Below are 25,547 nucleotides of genomic sequence, written 5' to 3' on the forward strand. Positions count from 1 at the left end.
GCTAAAAGCCATCCGTACTTAATATTTACCTTGATCAATCCCATTCATGATTATGAAATAAACATACCAGTATATATGGAAATATTGACGTAAATACATAAGATTCATAATTCTACCAACATTTGTTTTGAATCAAGTTCATATAAACTAGTTGTTTTAAAACTTCTATTAAATAATATTTGAAATTAATACCTTGAACAGTTGACGGTCTTCTAAGATAAAAAGTTTGTTCGGTTGCACGGAAGGTGAATGAAAATATTTATATGCACATTGCATTTAATATTACAAGCTAAATTTACCTTTTTATCACAGATCTTATGTTTCCTTTAATAAATTCAAATTTAAGGAAAAAAAAAAACAATATTTGTCTGGTATTGATTAGTCAGTTTCATAGATGTATGATGGAATTATGGATTTTTTTTCTTTTGGATGATTTAGACAGTATGTACGACGTCTTTTATTTTTTTTTACAAGGTAAAAGAAGTATGGTACATAGACTATTTAAATTTTTTACTTTTGAATTGACTTTTATAAATTCTTTGTTTTTTGAAGACAATACAGTCATTAGGCTGAATATCTTATTATGTAACTGATACATGAATTTGTCCCCATAAAATGTTTACAAAACGTCTCGTTCTCGAAACATTGTTTTCGATAAAGAGCATCTACTATTACTAAAAAAATTCGAAATATCATAAGTTAAATTTTAATAATTATTAAACAATCGTATCATCCACCTCGTGTATATATTTAGATATAAATTGATAGTGTTTTATTATATTTTTAAAGGCAAAGGTACTTTTAATTAAAAATAATAAAATTTTTCTCGGCATAATTTCGCTTAATAGATATTTCTTCCAACCAACTTTAGGGTTAAAAAACATACGTGTGTATGTATTTAAATATAGTATACGTATCTCTAAAGATGTAAAACACACGAAAATACATAAAATTCAATTACATATAATATATAGTATTATAAGTCAGTAGTTTTATTTTCCGAGTGATTTCCGTAACTACTGCGATTTTACGATCGGAATAGCATCTTGGATGGGAGCAATTTTCTTAAGTAGATAACAACAGTTCAATCAGTACATGTACGGAAATCTTAAAGGGCAAAACATATAAGCTAGCATGTTATATGTTATATGCAAGGTAGTCCGTAATTCGTACAGGTAAAATAATGAAACTCAAGATATTTCAATTTCAAATTCAAAATACTTTATTTAGAAAAGTGTTAAAATTGTTGAATATTTGATTTAAAAGTTCCACTGGTTCAGAAAAGAAAATACCCTGAACTAAGAAGAACTGGCGAAAAATAAAATTTTATAAGATTTGTCAGAATTTGAAATTGTTTACAAATATTCATAGCAAAGAAGTCGCCAAGAGGCGATCATTTTGTTCCCAAGTTGTACTTTCTATGAACCTAGTTTATTTACATAAGAATTATTCATGTACGTTAATTCCTTAAATATATACCAATATTTATTAAAAATAGTTACTGTATAAATCTTGACCGCGTGGAATGGTGGCAAGAATACCAGGGTGAGTTGGGGCAAGATCGACAATGGGGTAAGATCGCACTGAACAAATTTCCAACGATTTTATAAACCGTTTTATTGATTTTGTTCTCCAGGCAATATAAACTAGTAAAACTGCTTCCATTCACTGAAGAACAACATATAAAGTGATCGAATCAGTCGGAAATACGACCAGTACAATATTAGACATTATTAATCTTACGCACACAAGTATTCATTTACATTAGTTACATACATTAGCCTGTAAATTTCCTACTGCTGGGCTAAGGCCTCCTCTCCCTTGAGGAGAAGGTTTGGAGCATATTCCACCACGCTGCTCCAATGCGGGTTGGTGGAATACACATGTGGCAGAATTTCGTTGAAATTAGACACATGCAGGTTTCCTCACGATGTTTTCCTTCACCGCCGAGCACGAGATCAATTATAAACACAAATTAAGCACATGAAAATTCAGTGGTGCCTGCCTGGGTTTGAACCCAAAATCATCGGTTAAGGTGCACGCGTTCTGACCACTGGGCCATCTCGGCTGTGTATTCATTTACATTTACTTAATAGTTTCTAATTGTACGCTTTCTGGGATCCTATAGTGAAACTATAAACATTGTCCCACAAAATAGTTGCTGACACTATGCAGTCAAGTTACAGGAGTAATTAGTTTGTGTTTGTTCTTTGTACAAATGAATGTTATATATTCCGATTTCGATGGCCATTTTTTTTTGTTGGTCTTCTTTTCTCATCAGTTCCACTTTCTTTTCTAGTAAATTGTCGGATAAAAGCAACTATATAGATTTTTGTCGATTCTTCTTGGTACAGTCTAAATTAAAACAGGTGGTAACTTTAAATTAAAATAAATCTTGTAAAGGGACTTATAAAAGTTGCTCGTAACAGCCTACTTGAATAAAGTATATTTGATTTGATCAAAACGTGCAGTTCGTGTTAAAACAAAAGAATACGGTATAACCTTTCAAAGTAAATTGTGAACACAAACGTGACGCTTTCGTCAGCTTTTCAATTGCTGTTATTATACCTACTGCTCATATAACAGAGCAGCGACCGTCCAGTTTATAAAACACGTGGATCTTAACAGAAGATTTTGTGTTCTAGTCTGGACAGATTAGATGTAAGATTCCATGTTTAGGTGTCCCTTTTAGACTTATTTTCCGATACTGAGCTGCTCCTCTGCATGTTAAATATCAATATAAAATCTCAGAAAGATCTGATGTTAATTTATTTAGCTATTTTTTTTTAAATGTTACATAAAAGTAAAATAAAATTTATATATAAATAATGGTTAATAACGATTTTATCGAAAGATTTCATTTAGCTCTCGATACTTCAGCTAATTAGTTAGTTCGTTAATTAGTTCTATGATACAAGTTACTATTTGATAAAGGAACAGAACGCAATGGTGAAAACGAGGCGTTTCCGGAAAGTATTCATACTTTTAAACGAAATTGAAGCCTTGAAGTTGTAATAAAACTTTACTCAACAATATCCAATCAAACTAACTAATATAGAAAATTTAAAATAATACCGCTTCTGTCTATTTGTTAAGCGCTTTGATTGCCTCCATTCGTTTCAGCTTTGAATAGTGTTATAATTGTGAGGGTACGTCAAAAGCAAATACGATGCTAGAAATGCATATTGATATTGAACTCCCACGTGTAACTTATCTGTTTTACACGAGTCTTCATAATTTGTATTATAAATAAATCTGTAATTCCGTTAAAAGTTAACTTTAACGCCAAAATCATATTACATACAATTTAAAATTTGTACTGCAACAAATCATAATCTCTTGCAATAAAGGAATGTTCGCGACATTTTTCCCATCATTTGTAATTTTTGAATCACTGGTGGAATTAACAAGATGATTTTTTGTAACGTTGGCTTGATTTAACTGTTTTAGCTTTCGCCCTTAACGGTCTACACTTGACGTTAGTCGAGACCAATGTGTTTTAAAAGGTTACTAATAATTGATACCAATATCAAACTTTTGGCATCTCATAAATTGACAACAGAAATGAAAAGATCGTTGAACGTTTTTCAACAGGAGACACAAATTTTACCGTCTAATATAATAGTTAGTTGTTCTCTTGCTTGATTGAAATATTTCAACATCAAAACGTTTTTATGTGTATTCTTCATAGCTTTATGAGGAACGAAATTAGTAGGACTTGTTGGTAGGAAACCAATAAATTAAAATGCATGACATTCGACATCGTACGATGCGAATGAAATATGAATGTCTCGTTTCATACCGCCAGTAAACTAATTATCAAAAACAAGTATCAATCACGTTTCAATTGAAAGAGACTCTGATTGCATGCAACCCACATTAGAATTATTTACGTGGTTGCTCTTATATAATGACGTGATCTTTTGCTTTAAAATCATTCTGAATATATCTCTAATTCCAATGCAAGGCAAACGTATGTCTCTTACCGTTTTTTAAATTAATTAGATAACGCTGACTTGCTTGAGTCAATTCGTTTAATAATTAAAACCAACAATGTCGTTACATTGTATCGATGGGAAAAAATAGTTTATTTGTGCTGGAAAATTGTCTGCTAATAAATGCGGGCGACACAAAGAGAGTTTAAACCACGTCGGAACTCCGGGCCAGTTTAATATGGAATAGTTCTCCGCGTTTCGTATTTCACTGTGGAAATCGAACAACTATAAATTTTCAAATGGAATGTTTTCAATTATTTTTGTTTAGAATAAAATAGATAGGTTATTCCATAGTGGACATATTAAGTTTCTTTTAAAACGAACGAGGGCGTCACTAACTACAATGTTGACTTTACTTTGTATATTCAAAATTATTTTATTAAATTCCTTAAATATATATTAAAATATATAAAAAAGAAATTTAACACCGCTGGGTTTATTTCTCCGGTGCTTCTTAGATACGACGATTTTTTTAAATATCAATAAGCAACAGCTGCTTATTTGTTGAAAACATAATTTGACCTGATTTGAAACAAAAAAATTAACAGTGATACAAATAATGATATTTTAGTATACAAAGTAGAAAGACATATAAAATCAAATAATTTATTTTTCACAGGTCCAAAATGGTACCCAATATTCGGATGCAGCGCGCTCGTTCAAAATATGGTCAGGAAGCACGGATCTCAGTGGAAAGGCTTATCAGAAATAGCGAAAGAATATTCAACGAAAGTTCTCGGAATAAAGCTTGGATCGGAACCGATCGTTGTCGTCTTTGGAGAAAATAACGTTCGAAGAGTTTTCACTGAGAAAGAGTTCGAAGGACGACCCGATACTTTTTTTATTAAGCTCCGTTGTCTCGGCAAGAGAATGGGTAAGAATTTTAATAGAATCATAAGTATTAATGTTCAAGTCTTAATTCATTCGTTGCTCGTAATAAATTTTGTTTTCTGCTGTTGTATTCGATAACTGAAATTGGACTATCGAAATTTATTGCGACTTGATAAAAGTTATTATAGCGTCTTTAAAAAAAAGCAGCGCAGTGGGTCATGGTATGTCATTCGAATTATCTTTATTAGACTTTCCATCGATTATACCTATCAATTTGGTACTGAATGTTATTTTGTTGATAATTTCTTTTTTTAATGGTGTTTAATTATTACGTCTTAACTTCAGTTAAAGTCTTATCACTGAACACGAAATTTATTTTCAGTAAAAAAATTTCAAATCGCGTGTATAATTTCTGATATTTAATTTTAAATTTAATATTGAATCAGCGGGGATGAAACAGATCGTAAGGAAATTTGGACGACTCGGATGATGTCCATTTATTGCCCATATACCTATATGGGCCACCTGGTGGTCCTAATGACTTATAGACATTAGATCTGTATGAAATATTAAACAATTCTTCTCCAATGCGCCAACAATTTTGGGAACGAAGATGTTATGTCCCTAGTACCTGTAGTTATACTGGGCCACTCACCCTTCAAACCGTAACCCAACAATACTAATGATTTTTATTTTGCGGCAGAATATATGAGGAGTTGGTGGTACCCACCTAGACGGGCTTGCACAAAGTAAACTATCAAGTAAATCAACTAACGCGCACTGGAGTAGCGTTTTAAAATAAACCTCAAAACCATTTCGATTCGAAGGCACAATATGAACTTACATCAGCCAATGTAATTACTGTGTTAGTTGGTTGATGGATGGTCAGGAGGACATAATCAACATCACTTGTTCCCTTAAATTTTTGAACCAAAAAATAGATTTAGATTTTTTGATGACACAACTGACTAGCGTCAACGCTTGGGATCGCTTGCATCGGCTGACAATTCTCATCTCTTTACATGAAAATTTATAACAAAGTCACACGACTAAGATCTTAGTAATCAAAGTAAATTCATATGCAGGTATTACGTTTGCCGATGGTGCGTTATGGAGGGAACATAGACAGTTCACGGTCAAACATTTGAAGAATGTTGGATTCGGTAAGACAGCGATGGAGGCCCACATACAGAATGAGATGCAGAAAATCCTAAACTACATTAGCAATCAAAATAAACCTTTCAATCCGAAAAACATGCTTGCAATGTCTGTTATAAATATTCTATGGAAATTCACGGCCGGTGAGTATTTGATTAAGTTAATTTGGGAATAATGGTTGAATAAAATTGATTATGAATTATAACTACACCGTATCTCCCACGACCTCAGTGGGACGTTCAGTCGGACGTGACTACATTCGGATTTATGTTATAAACGCAAAGAAGTGCAAGTATTAAATGGTATATGATTGTCCTTTATCTAGATGTAATAAGTTCTATTGAACGCTATTATTTTCTCGATATTATTTTTAATTGGAAGGGCGTTGGTGTATAAACCAATCCTTGGGTATTTAGGTGTTATGTTCCTTGTGCCTGTAATTTTACTGGCTCACTTAACCATCAAACGTAAGTATTGTGGCCAGACGTGTTAGCCACCTTGTTAGCTACCCAGTTTAAAGCTACCCAGACGGGCTGTTTTCGAGCTTACCTAACCACCAATATACCACAATTTTAATAAAATTTTATTAAAGATTATTTACGTTATATATTTAATCTTTAATATAAATAAATACATATTAGACAACATCACATACATTACTCTGATCCCAATGCAAGTAGCTAGCTAGCACTTGTGTTAAGGAAAATCAGAAGTAACGACGGTACCACAAACATCCAGACCCAAGACAACATAGAAAACTTTTTCTACATCGACTCGGCCGGGAATCGAACCCGGGACTTCGGAGTGGCGTACCCATGAAAACTGGTGTACACACTACTCGACTACGGAGGTCGTCCAATTTTCGTCATTATTAATGCATGAACAATTTATCTGATAATGTATGAAATTAATATATTTTTCGATTTTATCACCCCGTGGGCGAGAGGGTTTTAATAATATTATAGATATATGCATACGTAGAAACCGCGGCGTGACCTTTAAAAAAAATGTCCCATTCTGTAGTTATGACTGAGTTTGTGTTAGTGTGCTAGATATCCTTAAGTGCTAAAAAATTTTTTTTTTTTATATACCGAGATCTCAGGATCTTGCTTTACGAACTTTAATAAATTTATTTATGGTTTTATTAAAGATAATAATCCGTGGACTTAGTATTTATTGATTTCTAGTCAGGATATATAAAAAAATAATTCTTCTTTACTGACATACTCTTTAATTGAAATGATGGAAAAGAGTAACTATTGAGTTTCTTGCCGGTTCTTCTCGGTAGAATCTACTTTCCGAACCGGTGGTAGCTTTAAATTTAAGTCAATACTTTAAACCTAAATCTCCTTCTTTGAATAAAGAATCGAAGAATATCGTCTTTTAGGACAATTCAAACAAATTAACCAAACAAAGAGTAATTTTTCGTATACATTTAAATATCATCAAAGTATTAAATGATAATAATTAAGCTCCAGGCTCCATTAAAGGCTTGTTCATTAAAATATTAAATAATTAATCAATTATAAAACCAAATGCACTTAAATTCGCAGTAAATCACTTCCATCGAAATATATATACCGCTGTGATGGAAGTCGTTGTAAATATATGCGAATCAATTAGAGATTCATGAGAGGAACACGCTGATGAAATAAAAGATCTGTTTCCACGCCTTTGTCGTTAATCAACTGGTCCACTAGTTATTCCTCTGGAATCTAGACGCGTAGTTTTGTTGTTGGATACTGCTAGTGTTGTATATGAATACTAGCAATGCGTCACGACGTATCAGGTGAAATAATCATTACTAAACTTAACTTGAGACGGCTAGCTTGTTCTCTATATACAAAAGTTTCTTCATTTGTACAACAATCACATGAAAACTACTGAACGTATTGGTCTGAGAATTTGTATGATGTTGAATAATCAACGCGAATTGTCTGTAGATGTCTGTAGATAGGCTGTACATTTTTTTTAAATTCCTTAGATCCGTCTCCGTTTTATTTATTTATTTGTCCCGCAGCAGTTATATATATAATTAATTCCATCCTAAATAATGTGTTTGTTAGGCTTTCACGTCTTAAATACTTGAAAACACAGAAATAGCTACCGCCAAACAGCAATGCTTAGTTACTCAGTATTTTTGTGTTCTGGTTCTGTTATGAGTGAGACAGTGTAACTAAAGGCAACGGGTATAACATCTTAGCTTCCAAGGTTGGTGGCATTTTGGCTATGTAAGGAATCGTAAATATTTCTTAAAATTAGCCAATATCCATTAACCACTTTTGGACCGTATCATCGGGTGACGCATTTGCCCATCCTCCTTCGTATATCATAAAAAACGAACCTATATCTAACAACTGGTCCTAACAAGAAACACGTGGGCGATGCTTCGGACAGAAAATCGGTCGAAATAATTTCAGAAACCCAAAATGACTAGGACGGAAAAAGTCTGTAGATAATGAAATGAAATTAAAATAAACTTATGTTTACAATTGTTCCATCTTTACGAGATGTCATGTTGCATGAAATCCAATTGAGATTGATATACGAGTAGTCGACGGTTGTGAACGCTTTGTCAGTTCATAATCGATACCGAATTCTCGATTTGGCTATTGAATATAATTGAATGATAGATACAGATAAGCTGCAGTGTTATTCTGGCAGAACTCGCTTCATATTTTACTCATTAAATGTTAATATTTACGATACAGTAATTTCGATGTTCGGAATTTTTCCGAGGACAAAAAATTTTTGAAAAACATTTCAATAGTGCTTATAAATTTTAACTGATATCTGTTCACATATTTTTATTTATTAAATTTTGACTGTATGGCTGTAGATATAGGAATTTAAAGACACGTGACACTAAACTTTTGCAAAAATGTCTTCAAATGGTACAAAATACATTTTTGCAAATCCGTTAACATTTCAGGTTGTAAATTTAGGAAAGAGAATATTATATTTAGAATATATATAATATACATTTATCGTAACAGTTATAACAAGAAAGTCTGCAAATTCACTTGCTTTGTTTGACTAGCACGCAAAGTAGCATGCTTATTAGCCGCTCCAGTAGCACGTTGAGTAGTTTAAATGAAACGGGTTAATTTTAAATTATCCTTAAACAAAGTCACGTTACACCACATACAACAATAATTAAACGAACCGAGTTGCGTAGGACGTAACACTAATAAGCGGTCTATATGGTGTTTCGGAATGCAGGTTCATTAAGAAATTGCTCGTTTGAGTCGAGGTGCAAATGTTTTGATGTTACAGTAGAAACGATGAGTGGAGGAATTATCGGATTTACGGCGAAATTTCTCCCACGTAAAGCAATTAGTGCTACTTAATTTAGTATCATCTATATTTTTTTTATAATAATAATAGTACATTGTTGATCTTATTATTATTATTATTATTGAATAATAGGGTTTTCAAACAAGACTGTTCTAGTGAAATATATTTTATAATTATAATATTTATTAAAAACTTAACTATATTGAACAAGTATCTTAGTAAAATTTTTCAATATTCTTTTTTCACACTAAACTTAATTAAAATATACATATTATACTATCCGCCCCGTCCCGACTTTGTTCGGTTAAAATTCATACAAAGTTAACCCTTCCGTTCTCGCCCATGAAGTTGAATTATCAAATTAAAAAAATAATTTTTAGTGTCAAAAAAGGTACGAACTCGTGACGAGTCAGTGGCATTTCGCTTAGATAAACGTATAAAAAATATAGAAAATATGATTAATTAAAACGCACAATAAAGTTGGTTCATGATATACAGAACCAATCGACACTATATTATATACATTTTGTGACTATGAAATAAATCGATTAGGTCGGTTAGATGCTACACTTGCTAACAGACGCAAATAAAACAAAATACGAAGTTCCTGATTGACTTTCACATGAAATAAAACGTGCCGCATGGGAACTGTAATATAGGTTGTCGGAGTTTGTCTCCCACTCACAACATGGATTTGCTTTTTTTATTAGACTTAATGGAACAGCACTTGAAGGTTAAAACCAATTGAAGTGAAAATATAAAAACCGAAAATAGTGCTCACAATTACCATAACAAATAAAATCTTGATTATTTAGAACCATGCTCTTAAATAGATAAAAAGTTAAAAGCCCGCCAAAGCTCCTCTCAAAGGAAAATATAAACTTTAACATAACCTAACGATTTGTATAAAAAGGCAAATTCACGATCTCATTTCAACTGTCCATAACAAAGACATTTCGTAGGAGAAAAAACACATATCTACAATATGTCGCTTTAGTTTGGAAGATAGAGCTGAGTCGAAAATATCTATACTAATATTATAAATGTGAAAGTAACTCTGTCTGTCTGTTGCTCTATCACGGCGAAATCACTGAATCGAATTTGATGACATTCGGTACGAAGCAAGCTTGAACTCACAGGGAGGACATAGACTACTTTTTTATGTCGACCGAAGCGAACGACTGCCAGTAGACTATATGTTCGTTATTTTTGGATCCAAATTAATGCTTACTCTAGAAACTATTGAACGATAATGATAAATATCAAGGAGCAAAAAATTTCTCATAATTCAATCATAAGTGAATTATAACATAAAGAAAATGAAATTATAATAAAAAAATTGAACTAGAACATATCTTGGGAACATATTTTAAAGAAGAATGGTACAACTATTCCTCTTTAAAATATGACGGTTTCTCAGAAATTATTCGTAACATTAGCGAATTCAAATGATATTAGGTAACAGGCGCCTGAATCTATCAAATGATTAAACGTGATAGTTGCAAAATTAGGTAGAATATATTTTAGCCAATTATTTATTTACAATGACGTCCCGAATTACTAATGACCTGAGCTAATAATACCATTGCATCAGCCAATTCGGCATTCGGGAGGCGGGACTTTTAATACGCATCCATGTAATCCATAAGGTCAGGATACGGATTACCCAATTATACAATATTGAAAGTCAATATGAAATACGTAAAAAGATAATTGAATTAAAAACGTCTAACTATTTTAACATCCAATTTCCTTTGAATCTGTCAAATCTTTCAATTGAATCTTTTAAATTTTTCTCTCTTCTAGGATGAGATCTGTCATTGGTTAGATAAAAAGATTCATACGAGATTATTCAAAGACTTGCCATTTAAACCTATTAGTTTTAATTCAATTTAAATTTTTATGCTCGTTTGATCGTGAATAAACGATTGAACTTGATCTTCAACTATCGTTCAGCGGTTCTTGAGTACCTACCGACATTTTTATTGAAAATAACGGTGACTCGTTTCATACGGTGATCGTTAAGAATGAGCTGATATGAGTGCCCGTGGTTTATTTCAAGTGAACTTCAGTTATGTGTTTTTTTTATAAACAATACTGGACGAAAATTTGAGTATAAATTTGGCTTAAACAGGGAAGAAATTAAATGTTTCTAACCATTCGATATTTTTTAATTCCTCGACATAATCGTCTTCTATAACAAATTCCATTAGAATCATTTCAATCCACTGCTTGATTGAGCAACATAACACAAAACGCAAAACCAATATATTTTTTTAAATATATACCTACCCTAAAATATGCATCTCATTATTATTCAAATTGGCATATAGTTTCGTTTACGTCTCTTAAAGCATTTACGCTCTTACGTACGTATTTTAGGGGACGTTAAACACCAGTATTCCTCTCTCTGTTACACTTCTAACATAAATTAAGCCGTATATCACTTATGTCTACTAAAAATTTACATTACGTCTTTCGATGTTACTTCACGTTTTCTTCTTATACCCGAAATATGATCTGCAAAATCATCCGACCAACCAACAATTTAATTGATATTGTCGATCCCTTGTCGAGAACGATATAACCTAAAGAAAATTGCTCAAGCATTTTAAAATAGATTCCAGTTGAACAACGAGAAAGTACGTCATTTAAGACTATATATTCTAAAGGGCAGCTTTTACACCGACAGCTTAAAATGGATCCAGTTTCAATGCCGGGAGAATACGTCATTTACCGTTATTATATTAATTATGAGAGACTGACGTAGTGCAATATAATATTGTTTTAATTAAACAATTTCTATGAATTTATCCGAGTATGTAAACCGCGAGGCAACACGGTTGAAACACGACGCTGCTGTAACTTTGTTTATAGTTAATATGAGCTGCTGCGACCTTGACTTGTTAACATTGACCTTGGATATGGAAGCTATTTTTTTTATTTCGTTAGTAGGCAGATGGGCAAATTTGTCACCTCATGGTGTGTCCACTAACACTCATAGAAATTGGTAATGCATCACCATTAATATTAACCATTCCGTATATCGCCAATTTTCTACCAACTTTGGGAACTAAGATAAGTGGATATCTGATGAGTGGATGGTACCTACCCAGGCAGGTTTACGAAACCGTACCAACTAAGTTTGTTTTTATATATTATCTCTTGAAAAACTTTCGGTTTTCTTGGATACAATGTATTGGAAATGTTGATCCAGTGGATAGTCTGAGGACATCTTGACATGTTGGTTGCTATAAGTGGTCTAACGTAAAAACGGAATAAAAATAATGGGGGTGGGGGGGTCGATCTTTGAAAAAGTTGATTTTTATAGACGCTGCTTAAAGGCAGACTGCCACCAATGTGTCACTACGTGCAACAAATATGTTCTATTGAACTAATATTCTCGTAGGCGAAGGAAAATCTCATAACGTCCTCATGTGATTTTCCTAAATACTTTGAGAAGTTTGAAGTTCTTCTTGTTAAAAGAGTATAAAGTCTTTCTCAGTAGTCCGATATTTACCAGAATTCACTTTATTGATAAAACAAACATAGTCTTTAAACAAATGCAATTTGGGTCTAAACTTCAAGGTATTGAATTGAACATTTAAATTATATTTACATATGTATATATCTATGTATATCTATGATAATTGCTGGTGACACATCTTTGTATAGATGCGTTTGTGTCTTACGAGTCACTTATCAGTTAAACTACCCTCAAATCCAACAATTATTTTTTTCGGTCACCGAGACTCACATACCCAATACCCACATACTTCATTTGGGGGAAAGGCGTATTTTTTTCCAGCGAGATAGAAATATAAAAAAGACACAAGAGACTTTGTTTTGTTTCTCTTGCCTATTATATTTAGTACATTGCCACAATGTAACAGTTGCGAACGCTTTTAATTAGGTTGTCGATTTGTTGGACTGACATTCAATTTAAAAAAAGAAATACCACTGATGTGGATGCAGGTTAATAATTTATTCTCTATCGGACATGGTTTTGGTTGGCTTTGTCAATAGAGTTCAATTATAAATGTAGAAAATTTACATGGAGTGGGTGCTGTTAAATAAAAACAGAAATAATACCATTTGAACATTAATTATATGCGTACAATTCAAATTTGTTCCGCGTTTGTTAGTATTGCGTTTGTATATAAAAACATCATTACACGACAACAAAGGAATATCAGTCGTGTTTGTTTATTTACAAAATTTATATTTGATTTAGTTTTGAACCTGTAAGTATATATTAATAATAATAATAAAGTTATCTTGTAAATGAATACTAGCATTAAAAATTGTTATAAAATAAAATACGATACTTTAAAAATATTATGAACGTTTTATGTGGGGCTCGTCGGCCCTGAAGGAACCGGAATACCCACTTAAAAACCAGCGGTACCCAATCCGTTCTTTCGGTGGACGTCACGGGATCCCATGCGCATACTTCCGTGACGTTCCGAGTTCCGAGACGAATAAAGCGTCTGGATATCCTAACTCAAAATTTTAAAGGAAAGTCAGTTTGTTATTAATTACGCTTTAAGTAACTTTACAAATCATCATCAAATGTTGCATGTACCTTCTCAGGTACACAGAAGAAAACAAGAATACATAAAACTTCAATCCAACTCTCTTTTTTAACTCTCTCTCCGTTTGAGTAAGGACGATGTCTATTTTTAAAGAGTTATAGCTCGTCGTTTTGTAACAATTGTTTTTCCCTTTACTGTTACAATTTCGGGCTACAAAAGAAACATATAAAAATATATTTAAACCAACATTACAAATTATTATTTCTACTAAATAACTTACTCATACTCATATCACGCTACTATTCCGCGAAAGCAGTTCTTATTGTACCTAAAATAAAAGTCATACTTTAGTATTAAACTAACATTGTATAGAATGTAACAAAAAACAAAGTACCGCATACAAATGAAATAGAATTAATACCTTTATTGGCATTTAAATTCTCTTTAGCGGACGGAAAACGAGCGGTTATAATAATAAAGGAAACGTTCGTTGCAGGTGAGCAAATAAAAGAGGAACGTCTGAATTTTCTTTTGGATTTATTAAATGCACGTTCGAAAGCATTCTCAATGGCCGGCGGATGGCTGAACCAGTGGCCTTGGATAAGGTTCTTGTTACCCGAAATAAGTGGTTACACGCTTATAAAAAAAATGAATCAGCAAATATCTGACATAATAGAGGTAATATTTTATAAAAAAAATGTATTTTTAGTATCAATGATTTGAACATGTGAATAGCAAGTGCTTTTATATTTTCGTTTGGGTCTGATCTGATTATTTCACTTTATTATGATGAATGAATGATGATGATGAATTTATGAATGATATATGATGAATTTTTCGCGACGTTAGTGATATAATCTGATAGCAAATCTTTCATAATATCAGAAATTAAAATTCAACCACGAAAATGTTTTTTTTTAATATCTGTGTACCAAACATTTATCATTTTTCTAAGCATATTGCAACTTATATACGTATAAGACAAGTAAATTTGACTTTAAGTTTGAGATTAAAGATATCACGTTTGTCGAAATTTGGTCAATACCTCAGGATTTAAACTGGAACTAATGAATACACAGCCAAAATAATAACTTCGACGAAATCACAAAATTGTGTGGTTGGATAAAATATCTAAGTTAACACGTTAAAGAAAATGCATAAATGCAAATACTCGAATAGAATTCGAACAAGTCATTTCCCCACTCTGAATAATCCATTGCATTCATCAGACGTACTCTTAAAAAATAGATAGAAAGGATGTTCCAGTGGATTATACACTAATGCATTATTTGAATCGAAAAATCTTATTCAATGAATTCGAAAATGTATCAAAACGAATATTAATAAAATTTCCAGTGCAATGAACAATGGAAGGCTAAAAGGATTATCACTTATTAATTTGCAAAAAATGTACCGACTCAATATTAAAAAAATATTAAAAATATACAAGCACCATACGCAAACGTAATCCTAATAGAACTGTTGGGTTTATGATAAATTGTGCCAACGTTAATAAATGTAATACGTTTCAGGATAGTATTTTGAATCACAAACGAAAATTGACAACGGGAAGTGATTTCATATATTCTTTTTTGGATGAAATGAAAGTAAGGAACGACACGTTTACAGGTGAGTAAATTATAAATGTACTTAAGTCTACTTGTTTTGGATTTGATTTTGACCTTTTGGAATTGATGTCCCCGAGAAGATTTCGACATTATCTTCACTGGATTACACAATACAAATTTATTTTAAACCAAGTAAAATTTAAATCTCGTTTAGTCTTTGTATTTAGAATGCTTTAGCCTCAAGTTAAGTATCCATTAGGGCTAGCTGCCTTATTAGATTGATTTTTTGATTACCTATATTATTCGTAGTAAAGTTATTCGCAATTCAAACTAAAAATGTAATCGTTTCCTTTTGATTATTTTTTCCAAGTTTACTTTGAATTACATAATATTCTGATATATACCTAATGACGCTAAAGATGACGTCAAAATTTGTATTTTAATTATATTCCATTTCAAAAGCTTAATACAATACATTCAAAAACTTATTAAATATGTAATTAATTAAAGTTTCCAATGCACTGAGCACTGAAATGCTATTTGGATTATCACTTCTTAATTTACGAAAAACTGATATAGTTAAAAAATTTATAATAATAAATTAAAAACGTAACATGAACTACAAATTATTATCAATAATATATCTCTGTATATTTAAATTTCGTTTATTTTATCGTAGCATTCTGTCAGTTGTTAATCTTTTATGTGTATAATTATTAAAATTAGTAACTACTGAGTTTCTTACCGGTTCGTTTCGGTAAAATCTTCATTCAGTCTAATAGCTATAGCATTCAAGTGAGCTTATGGTGCAAGCCTAAAGAATATTTTGATTATATATTTATTACAATACTGAATGTAAAAAAAAAATATTCTATTTTATTTTATTGTATAACATCGGCACCATTATTTGACTCTTCATTCAATGATGATACCAAGTAATTACCTATAGTGGCTATTTATAATAAGACCATCAATAACATAGTCATAGATAATCTAGGGTCTTTGATTTAAGTTTTTTTTTTTTTAATTTTAATCAGCATTCGTAAACGAGGCTTAACTTAAATGCGCAGAAAACTTAAGACTTGAGTCCGTTGAAGTTTACAACATGAAAGGAATGAGGAATATTAAAACGAGGCAATATTGAAGTGGAAGCTATAATGACAAAGTACTCGGTGAAATGCATTTAATATCTATCTCAATTAGCTATTATATTCTCTTCGCTTTGACGATGATAAATTCTATAGAAATTGCGTCACTAGCTAACTGATGTCAACATTTTTATATGCACTTTTGATTAATTGCTTTTCTACCGACTGTGTTTTTTCGTTGGAATATATTTGTTTTGTAGAATCGTTTGCTCTGTATATTAACACAGCCGTTATTATCGTAACTTCTATATTAATAATATCGTGCAGGTCGTTAATAAATAATGATTTTTTTAGTCGACAACACATCGATTTAATTCATGAAATTCTATGATATGAAGTTCAAATGACATTTACGGGTGCGTTCAGAAAGTGTGTTCCAAATAATAATTTCGTGCATATTTTTTTACATTTATTTATTTTACCCGAGCGAAGCCGGATATTCAACTAGTTGGTATTTTAATATTCTTGAATTTAAAACTAAGTATGTAATTTGTTATTGGTTAGCTACAGAAGTACGTGTCCTTAAATACATATCTATTGTTGCATTAATCCTACTGAATTTAGTTCTATTTATCTAATAAAATGTATTCCGAGCAGTGCCCCTGCCGATCTATTGCAAAGCGTTCTGAGCACGTAAGAGGATTACCGTGCTAAAATGTAGCACGTGATATACTCCTGCAGATATAATACGTGCATCTAAAACGAATAACGTGGGTTTGAATCCGGGAAACGTAGGACTCATTTCGCATTCGGGACTACCTACATGTTTGCTAAAATTTTGTCACGTCATGTGTATCCAGCCGTAATGAAGCGTCATTGTTTAATAAGCTTCAAACTTGTGAATGATATACCGGTAGTTAATATCACGTAGAGAATATGTCACGTGGGTGGGCGGCTAAAGGTAATCAATAGGCCGTGATTACAATTCGTTATATATTGGGTGAAGATTTATCCGCTGGATATAGATTCGTGTTCGGACTAAAATTAAAACGATAGAACTGATATTGAAATATTAATAAATGAGGCATTATTGCTGTATAAGGTTAAATAGATGATCATTTTTTTAATTTAAATTTTGTATTCGTTGCTTTTCATAACTAAAATTCAAAATTACTTTTTCCCGTCTTCGTTTGATATATAATTGAAGTTTAAATATTTATATTTGTTTAAATGTTGATTTATAGGTATTGTATTATATATTTTTGTATTGGATTAGGTATATATCAGGATTCAGATGACAATTATTAGTCTGCTTGTATTTATAACTTTATTCTGGTATGAATATACGTTTGCCTATAGCCTATTTCGGGTTAAGAAGGAATAAAGATAAACAAAACATAGATGTAAGTATGTATTCCATGCAATTTCCAAATATCTTTTATATATTATTTTTATATATATATATATGTAGAAAACAGCTCCTGATACATCTTTATTTATCATACAAATATTTTAATTTTACTTTCAAAGTTTCGATAACAGCGTTGACGACATCCGAAACGCCATTTTTTCGCGCCATAATGACTATCATACATCAAGATGTCGACCAATGATATCGCGTCATTTTTGTTTACTTACTCTTGTGGTTGGAATAAGCTATACATCAGCTTTCAAACTAAAAGGTTTCGGTTAATTTTTTTAAATTTCGAACTCTGTTTTTGTTAAGTGATCTATTACAGTAAAAAAAATATTTTTAAATATTTAGATATTTAAAGGTTTGAAAATACTATAGATTTTTGTGTACAAGTAAAACTTCGAAACATTACAAATACCTTATCACAGTATCATATTTTTATAAGAACTTTAAGATACTTTTTAAAAAGTTTTTTTTTTTTTAAATATATAGAAAATTTATAACAAAACGCTACATACAAAACTAATAAAGATAATGTTAAATGATTTCCACGAAACGTGACACGTGTATCTCCAGATTCTAGAACGTTCGCTAATATTTCGCCCTTTTAACATTACTAAAACAAAAGACAAACTTCCTATTTTATATTCAAGTATCAAGTTGAGACGTCGTTTTAGTAGTTCTTAATAATTCCAAGTCTTCGCTGAGACGAAGGTTATAAAAATGTAAAATTGCAAAAGAGATTTTTTTTTCCATTCGAGATCAAGCGCACTTTTTAATTATCTTTCTTTTTCTATTTCAAGAGGAGCAGCTCAAGGTTATTTGCCTGGACATCCTGATAGCTGGTTCGCAAACGACGAGCAACGTTCTAGAATTTGCTATTCTCAAAGTTTTGAGGGAGAAGAATATACAAGAGAAGATTTATAATGAAATAGTTAATATACTTGGGGACAATATGCCTTCATGGGCTGACACTAACAGGTGAGCTTTCGGGATTTTCACGTCTTTACTGTAGACATTTTTTTTCTGGCATAGATTAGCGGACGAACATATGGGCCACCTGGTAAGTGATCGCCAATGCGCCACCAACCTTGTGAACCAAGATGTTATTTCTTTTTTGCCTGTAAATAAGTGTATCTAGTGTATATAGCCAGTGGGCTCACTCACCCTTCAAACCGGGACACAGCAATACTAGATACTATTGTTTGGCGGTAGAATACCCGAGGAGTGGGTAATACCCACCCAGACAGGCTTTCACAAATCCCCACCACCAAGTGTTTATATAGATAAAAAATAATGTTTGTAAGTTTGTCCTATATCGTTTCCATTCATCCGATTCTGATTGTCTGGCTCGAAAAAAAAAACAAGTATTATTATTAATGACCAAATTAAGTCATTCTGACAGTCCTTCAATATAAACGTTTCATATAGATCCTTAGAGTAATATACTAATCACAATTATCAGTAGCTACTGTACAAATCATTAATGAGAATCTTTTTTATCAAAATAATATGTAATTCAGTATACAATCGAAATTGTCGCGAAATAAGAGAATATAATAAAATATTGAATAACGTTGTATAATCAAAGATCAAAAATCAAAATCAAAATATACTTTATTGAAGTAGGCTCTTACCACCGGTTCGGAATGTTGATTCTACCGAGAAGAACCGGCAAGTAACTCAGTAGTTACTCTTTTTCAATATCTAAAAATACAGTCATGTTTGTTAAATACAATTATATATGTATGTTATGTTTCCTGCCTGGAAATCAACAAGCTATATACAATAATCATTGAATTCATGTATTTCATTGTTATTCACGGGAGACAGTACGTATCACCCACTCATTAGTTATTTACGGCTAAACATCAATAATTTGTATTCCTATGTTCCGGTTTAAAATGTACGTGGGATGTTTAAATAAGGTGTATCTGAACTGACACGTTGTATATTTGATCGCGTAATTAAGGATGTTGGACACCATTTACTATCATGATAGAGTATAATCTTTTCAAAAATGACTTGGATTTCGTAGGTGTAAACTAAGAGCCTGCAAATGTTCCATGTCTGGTCTAATGTCTCCTTTTCTTTCGAGTAGACCATTTGATACATATTCCAACAAGCTACTCCATGTGGAATTGTGAATATTTGGCAGATTTTTATTTGAAACATGCGATTTTTTTTTCGCGGCAAACTATATGCGTGCAATTATATGGTGTTGGTGAGTTTACTGAGTCATCTCAATACATATCAAATTATACCAAAGTGGCTTAAAGAATAGATATAACACTTTCGCCAAGTATACACTAGTCAAGATATTTATGGCAATATGGTGTATGAGGCAACAGATTCCGAGGTTGGGTTTTTCTGTCGAAGAATTTACAGTAACAGTACAGACAGACCGGAGTTGAAAGTGTATACACTCTCGTGAATCGGAAAGCACGGTAATCCCTTGGTTACCTGTCCTGTCGGATTTGCCGGCCCATTAGATTATTTTATTTCATTTTCAGTAGGACAACCATCAAGTAAAATACCAAATACAATACCATATCAGAAAAAAAAATACATTTCAAAATTATCTTGGCATATGTTCTACCATTTACAGGTAGTCTCACCATGCACTATCACATTACACAATATTTATTAAAAATATAAATTAAACATAATCAATGATTACAGCCGAGAATTGTAATACATTTTTTTTAACTATTACATAACAAAAAATAATTAATAAAACCAATGACATATTCAATAAAATTAGAAATGAACACAAAATATTTTATATTTTTCGATCGAACTGAGGGCGATTATCTTGACATATAATTTACTTGATTACTTGAAGGTGATGTATAACAATGATAATCTCGCTATGATGGAATTTTTTCCTATTTGCGTTCTATATAGTCTTATATTATGGGAGTGATTGAGTGCATCTGTGTTAACACACACATTTGTGCACTATAATGTGTCCTCTTTAGTTGGCTGGTCTCCCTTAAGATTATCCGTAAACCATGAACGAAATCAGCTATCGTTATACAGTGATGCATTAAAACTTTTATATAATTTCGATTGTATGTTTGCTGATTATAACATCAATATTAAAATATTGATACACGTTATAACCAGAAAAGAGATAGATAATATCATACCGTTGTTAGAAAGAGATACATATATAATAGACGAATAGATGACTATTGCTCAGCGGCGAAGGAAGGAATTCTGCTACATATGCACTAAACAACATCAAAGTATCGTGTTGGAATAAGCTTTCCTTGCAGGGAAGGCTTCGCAGCGGCTGCGAAACACTACCCACTCATCAGATATTCTGCCGCTAGAAATAGTAGATCGAATAGAATAGAATAGTAGATGGCAGAAATAGATTTGTTGTGGTCCTGTCGGAGGACGAATAAACCATTGTAACTATAGACACAAGGGACTTAACCTTTTAGCTCCCAAGGTTGGTAGTGCATTGTCAATGTGCAGTGTCAAGGATGGTTAATATTTCTTATGGAGCTAATATCTATAGACGATTTTCTCTAACTACCAAACCGGGATACGAGCGTTTTGAGTGCGAGAGTATTTACATTAGTAAAGATATGAGGCTCCAAGTAAGACTTTCTCGTCAGAATAATCCAACTTTTTTAATACTGCCCTATGCTTTGAACTTTAGACTAATAAGGATTAGATTACTAAGTGAAGTAAAAAATGTATTTTAATATTTAAAAGGGTCACTATTCTAAAACCATAGCATAATTTATATATTAATAGCGTAAGTCGAATTTCGTCCCAGTGGTTATGGGAAAATAGCTGCACATAAAAAAAACGGTTATGGTCTCATTTTGAAGAGCTCAAGCCATAGATGTGCAGAAAAATAAAGAGGATTCTTGATTGCAATTTAATAAATGGTCATTTTAAAAAATAATTAATTTTAGAGAGCTGATAAAGTTACTGGCCGGTTAGGTTAGGTTAGGTTAGTCATTTTAATAAAGTTTCATCATTTTGGCGCCAAATGTAGACGAGGACTTGCAGTTTACATTGAAACTAAATCAGTACAAAACCGGTCATAAGTTTTGAAATTCCCAAAAATATATTTTGAATAAAACGCGAAGCTTCGCGGACGACCCACTAGTTGATAAGTTTACTGCCACAATAAAAATGGTTACCCATTTAATTCCCAATAACTTCGGTCAACACGGTTCTATTTATCAACTGAAATCGGTAATAAGCTTAGTGTATATTACGTGTTCAAATCTACTAATCAAAATATTTGGTCGAACATCAAAAGGATTCCACATAATCGAATGGAATATTTTATTTAAATATATTGTTACATGTTATCGAAAACCACATATGTAATATATCTTTATTGAACTTTAGTTACCCTAATAGAAATATCCATTAATAAATTAAAAGTTTCATAACAGTGTTTTTTATTGAATACTTTTATTAGTATTTATTTCTTTTCAATCTAAAAAAATGTTTAAAGTTTTCTGTATCGTTTCGTTCGTTTATTACTAAGTTTAATTATGAAACGTGGGGATGGGGTACTAGTTCGCATGTGAGGTACCAAGCACTTCATATATTTCACGAAGGAAAATCCGCAGGTTAAAACTGGTAATATGGTTATTCATAAGATCTTCTTCAATTAATTCGAAGACCTACGAATATAATAATTCGATGTGCTTAAACTCTTAGTCGTTCACCTAGGTGTGGAGTCTTCACTATAGAGTCAAGCAAGGGAGGTACCCTTTGGATATATTCAATGACGCTTCTGAAAGTAAACTGACTACACCGTCGCGGAACTCGCTATTTTATATCGCTATTATTTACAATCGAGAACCTTCTTTAAATATGTAGAAACATAACGTACATAATAATAAACAACAATGAATGATAATGACCTTCCAGGAGCTCGAAATATATAAAATACAACTCAACAGAACAGACGAAACTTAATTTAAGGTGTACTTGAAATAAGGTCTATTTTAACTTGTGTGTTTAATGGTCATTGAACTTTACCGAACTAAATTTGATTTGATTTCTAGAAATTTTGCGACGGATGGATCAAATAAATGGAAAGTATTAATTCCTTTTTAGTAAATGCAAAGTTGTTTCTAATTCGAGAAGAGCTGAAGTCCCTTTTTTAATATGTATAAACTTTAGTTAGAAGCAGACTCTGACTGACTGACTCACCAGCTATTCTACCAAACAAATGTTACTACTTTGTATTGCTCCATCGTTTTTTCATCCTTTCCGCTAGAAAGTTTAAAAGATTATTTAGCGAATAAGTATAATTACAGACAATAAGGACAAACCTGTTCTCTTTCTGTTTCCTCGTCTAAAATCATGACATAATTTAAAAAAAAAAAGATGAAGATACGTTGAAAAGTTGTAATTCTTAGTCGTAATTAAAAAATAGTTTGTAATTTATTGCATGCATTTCGTAATAAAAGAACTGTAGCGGGATAGTCGAAACGGTTGATAAGTACTTTTTCTTGAGCTATTTCGTATCTTATACTTCCATATAAGATATGAAGTTGTCGGTATCGTGCAACTTGACAGTTAATTGTCGGTTTAGCGAGCGAGCGGTAATTTCATCGTGAAGCTTTGATGTCACAAGCGCATTATCTCAAATTCGATTTTTTCTCATAACGCGCTTATAGATCTTAACCAAATCATTGAAGGGTACTCCTTAATATGTTTTCCATCCATGCAACTAGGAGCATATCACCCACTATTCGCTACTTTTATATAAAGCAGAACTAATTATTTTAGAGACAATTATATAAAGCAGTTTACTGTTTGCATTTCTGGGTTTGTTCTAGAAGTATTTCTAACGCACTGGTCACAGGAATTAAAATTCTGATTTGGTTAAATCTTTTCACGTTAGTTTATTATTTGAGAAGGTTACTAGGTCTAAACACGCGGTAGCGTGTCAGCCAAGTTCTAGTAACAGAACTGGCGTGCAGCACCGTGTGTAATATTACACGAACCATTTGGAGCCACTTTTGACCTCCTCATAACTTAAAAACTATTTGACATAAATGTGTCAAATTTGGCACATATATTGAGACTCGTGAGATACATATGTGTTCTAAATTTCATAAACGCATCTCAAATGGTTATTTAGATATTAACGTCTAAAAATCGTCATTTTTATCACTGACTGTCCTATAGATCAAAACTATAACCTACTTCCAGGTGACCTAGAAAGTTCAAATTTGGCATGCAGCTAGATAATAAGGCCAATATAAAGGAAAAAATCTGAAACTGGTAATTTTTTATCATTTTATTATAATTTTTCATTTTATTGGGTCTATAGGAACACTTATATACTTATTAGTTCCTGTAATAACTCTAATAAAAAAAAATGATGTAAGAACCAGCAATCAAAACTTATAACAGCCGGTCTTAATGTAGATTTTAAGGTCTTCACGTGAATATATAACAAGTTGAATACCACCCTTAAGTTTTTTAAATCCAAATATTTCCGTTTTATTACTTATTAGAATAGCCGATTTTGGTATTTATTACGTTATTAACTAGCATTTAGCGCACATCAATGGTGCAAAATCTATATATATACTTTAAAAAAATAAATAATAGGCATTTCGGTACACGGCGCGCGACGTGACGCCGAAGCAGCGGGATAGAAGCGTTGCGATTAAACCTTAACGCGGACGTGTCTGAGCGAGTGGCAACCGCGATCATAAGAATTATTTCAATGCCTTCCGATGGAAGCTGCCTAGTCTATTCGACTGCATATTTTTTGTTTGAGTTTACTAGTATACAACAATAAAATAGGTTTCGTGAGACTGTAGTAGAGTATGTATATCGTAACAGGAATGATTTAAGTTTGTACTCTAGCGCTACAAACGGGGATCCTTATTGCTTGGAAGAACAGTATCGAGCGAGCATGCTGATGTCAGCAAAGGACTGGTGAGTGGGTCCATTGGAAAAATAGAGAAAGCACATTGAGGACGTCGACAACAGCAATAGCGCACGTAAAATAACAATTCAATTTAAACATAACTTAATTTGCGAACTAGAAGCCAAACCAAGATACAGATATTAAGTAATGTACATATATGTTCAAAGGAAACAATTCTCTATTTGCTTAGCATATTCTACTACTATACACAAATCACAAGGCCTTCGCCTTGAAGGTGCTCTTTTCGACATAGGCTCCTCTATATTAAGTAAAGAGCAGGCTTACGTTGGCCTCTCTAGAGTTAAAAACTTAAATGGAGTACATCTTATTAATTTAGGTCCAAGTCAAATCGAGACACAAGAGAGCTCTATTGTAGAGTACAACCGTCTGCGCACATTATACCACCCCTACTTGGGCAAATTAAGTATAAACAGAAAACGCGTAAAAAATATCCGGACACTGAATGGGCAATTCACTCGAACATTTCAGAGGTACCTACAAGAAAAATAAGAACGTATAAAAAAAGACAATTATACCCCGTAAACATAAGAAAATAGAATAGCTTAACAAAAACCATTTGGTATTAAATTTGTTATTAATGAGTACCTACTAATAATTTATATACAAAAAGTAGTGATATCCCATCAAAAACATAAATGTAAAAATGAGAGCCAAGTTAAATATTATGATATATACCTTGGTTGTTGTCTTCAACGACAAAAGAAGT

The 25,547-nt window shown here is 32.1% G+C and overlaps 1 protein-coding gene across 1 annotated transcript in view; it reads left to right on the forward strand.

Annotated features, from left to right (window-relative positions):
* LOC125075861 (probable cytochrome P450 305a1) overlaps positions 1-25,547 on the forward strand; it is a 33,214-nt gene that overhangs the window by 5,619 nt on the left and 2,048 nt on the right. The window contains exons 2-6 of the mRNA XM_047687679.1: positions 4,615-4,869; positions 5,912-6,127; positions 14,313-14,494; positions 15,349-15,445; positions 18,690-18,867. Of these exons, the coding sequence (XP_047543635.1) occupies positions 4,615-4,869; positions 5,912-6,127; positions 14,313-14,494; positions 15,349-15,445; positions 18,690-18,867 (928 nt within the window). The remainder of the gene's footprint in view (positions 1-4,614; positions 4,870-5,911; positions 6,128-14,312; positions 14,495-15,348; positions 15,446-18,689; positions 18,868-25,547) is intronic.

Source organism: Vanessa atalanta, chromosome Z (assembly GCF_905147765.1).
Source record: "Vanessa atalanta chromosome Z, ilVanAtal1.2, whole genome shotgun sequence".
Classification (NCBI taxonomy): domain Eukaryota; kingdom Metazoa; phylum Arthropoda; class Insecta; order Lepidoptera; family Nymphalidae; genus Vanessa; species Vanessa atalanta.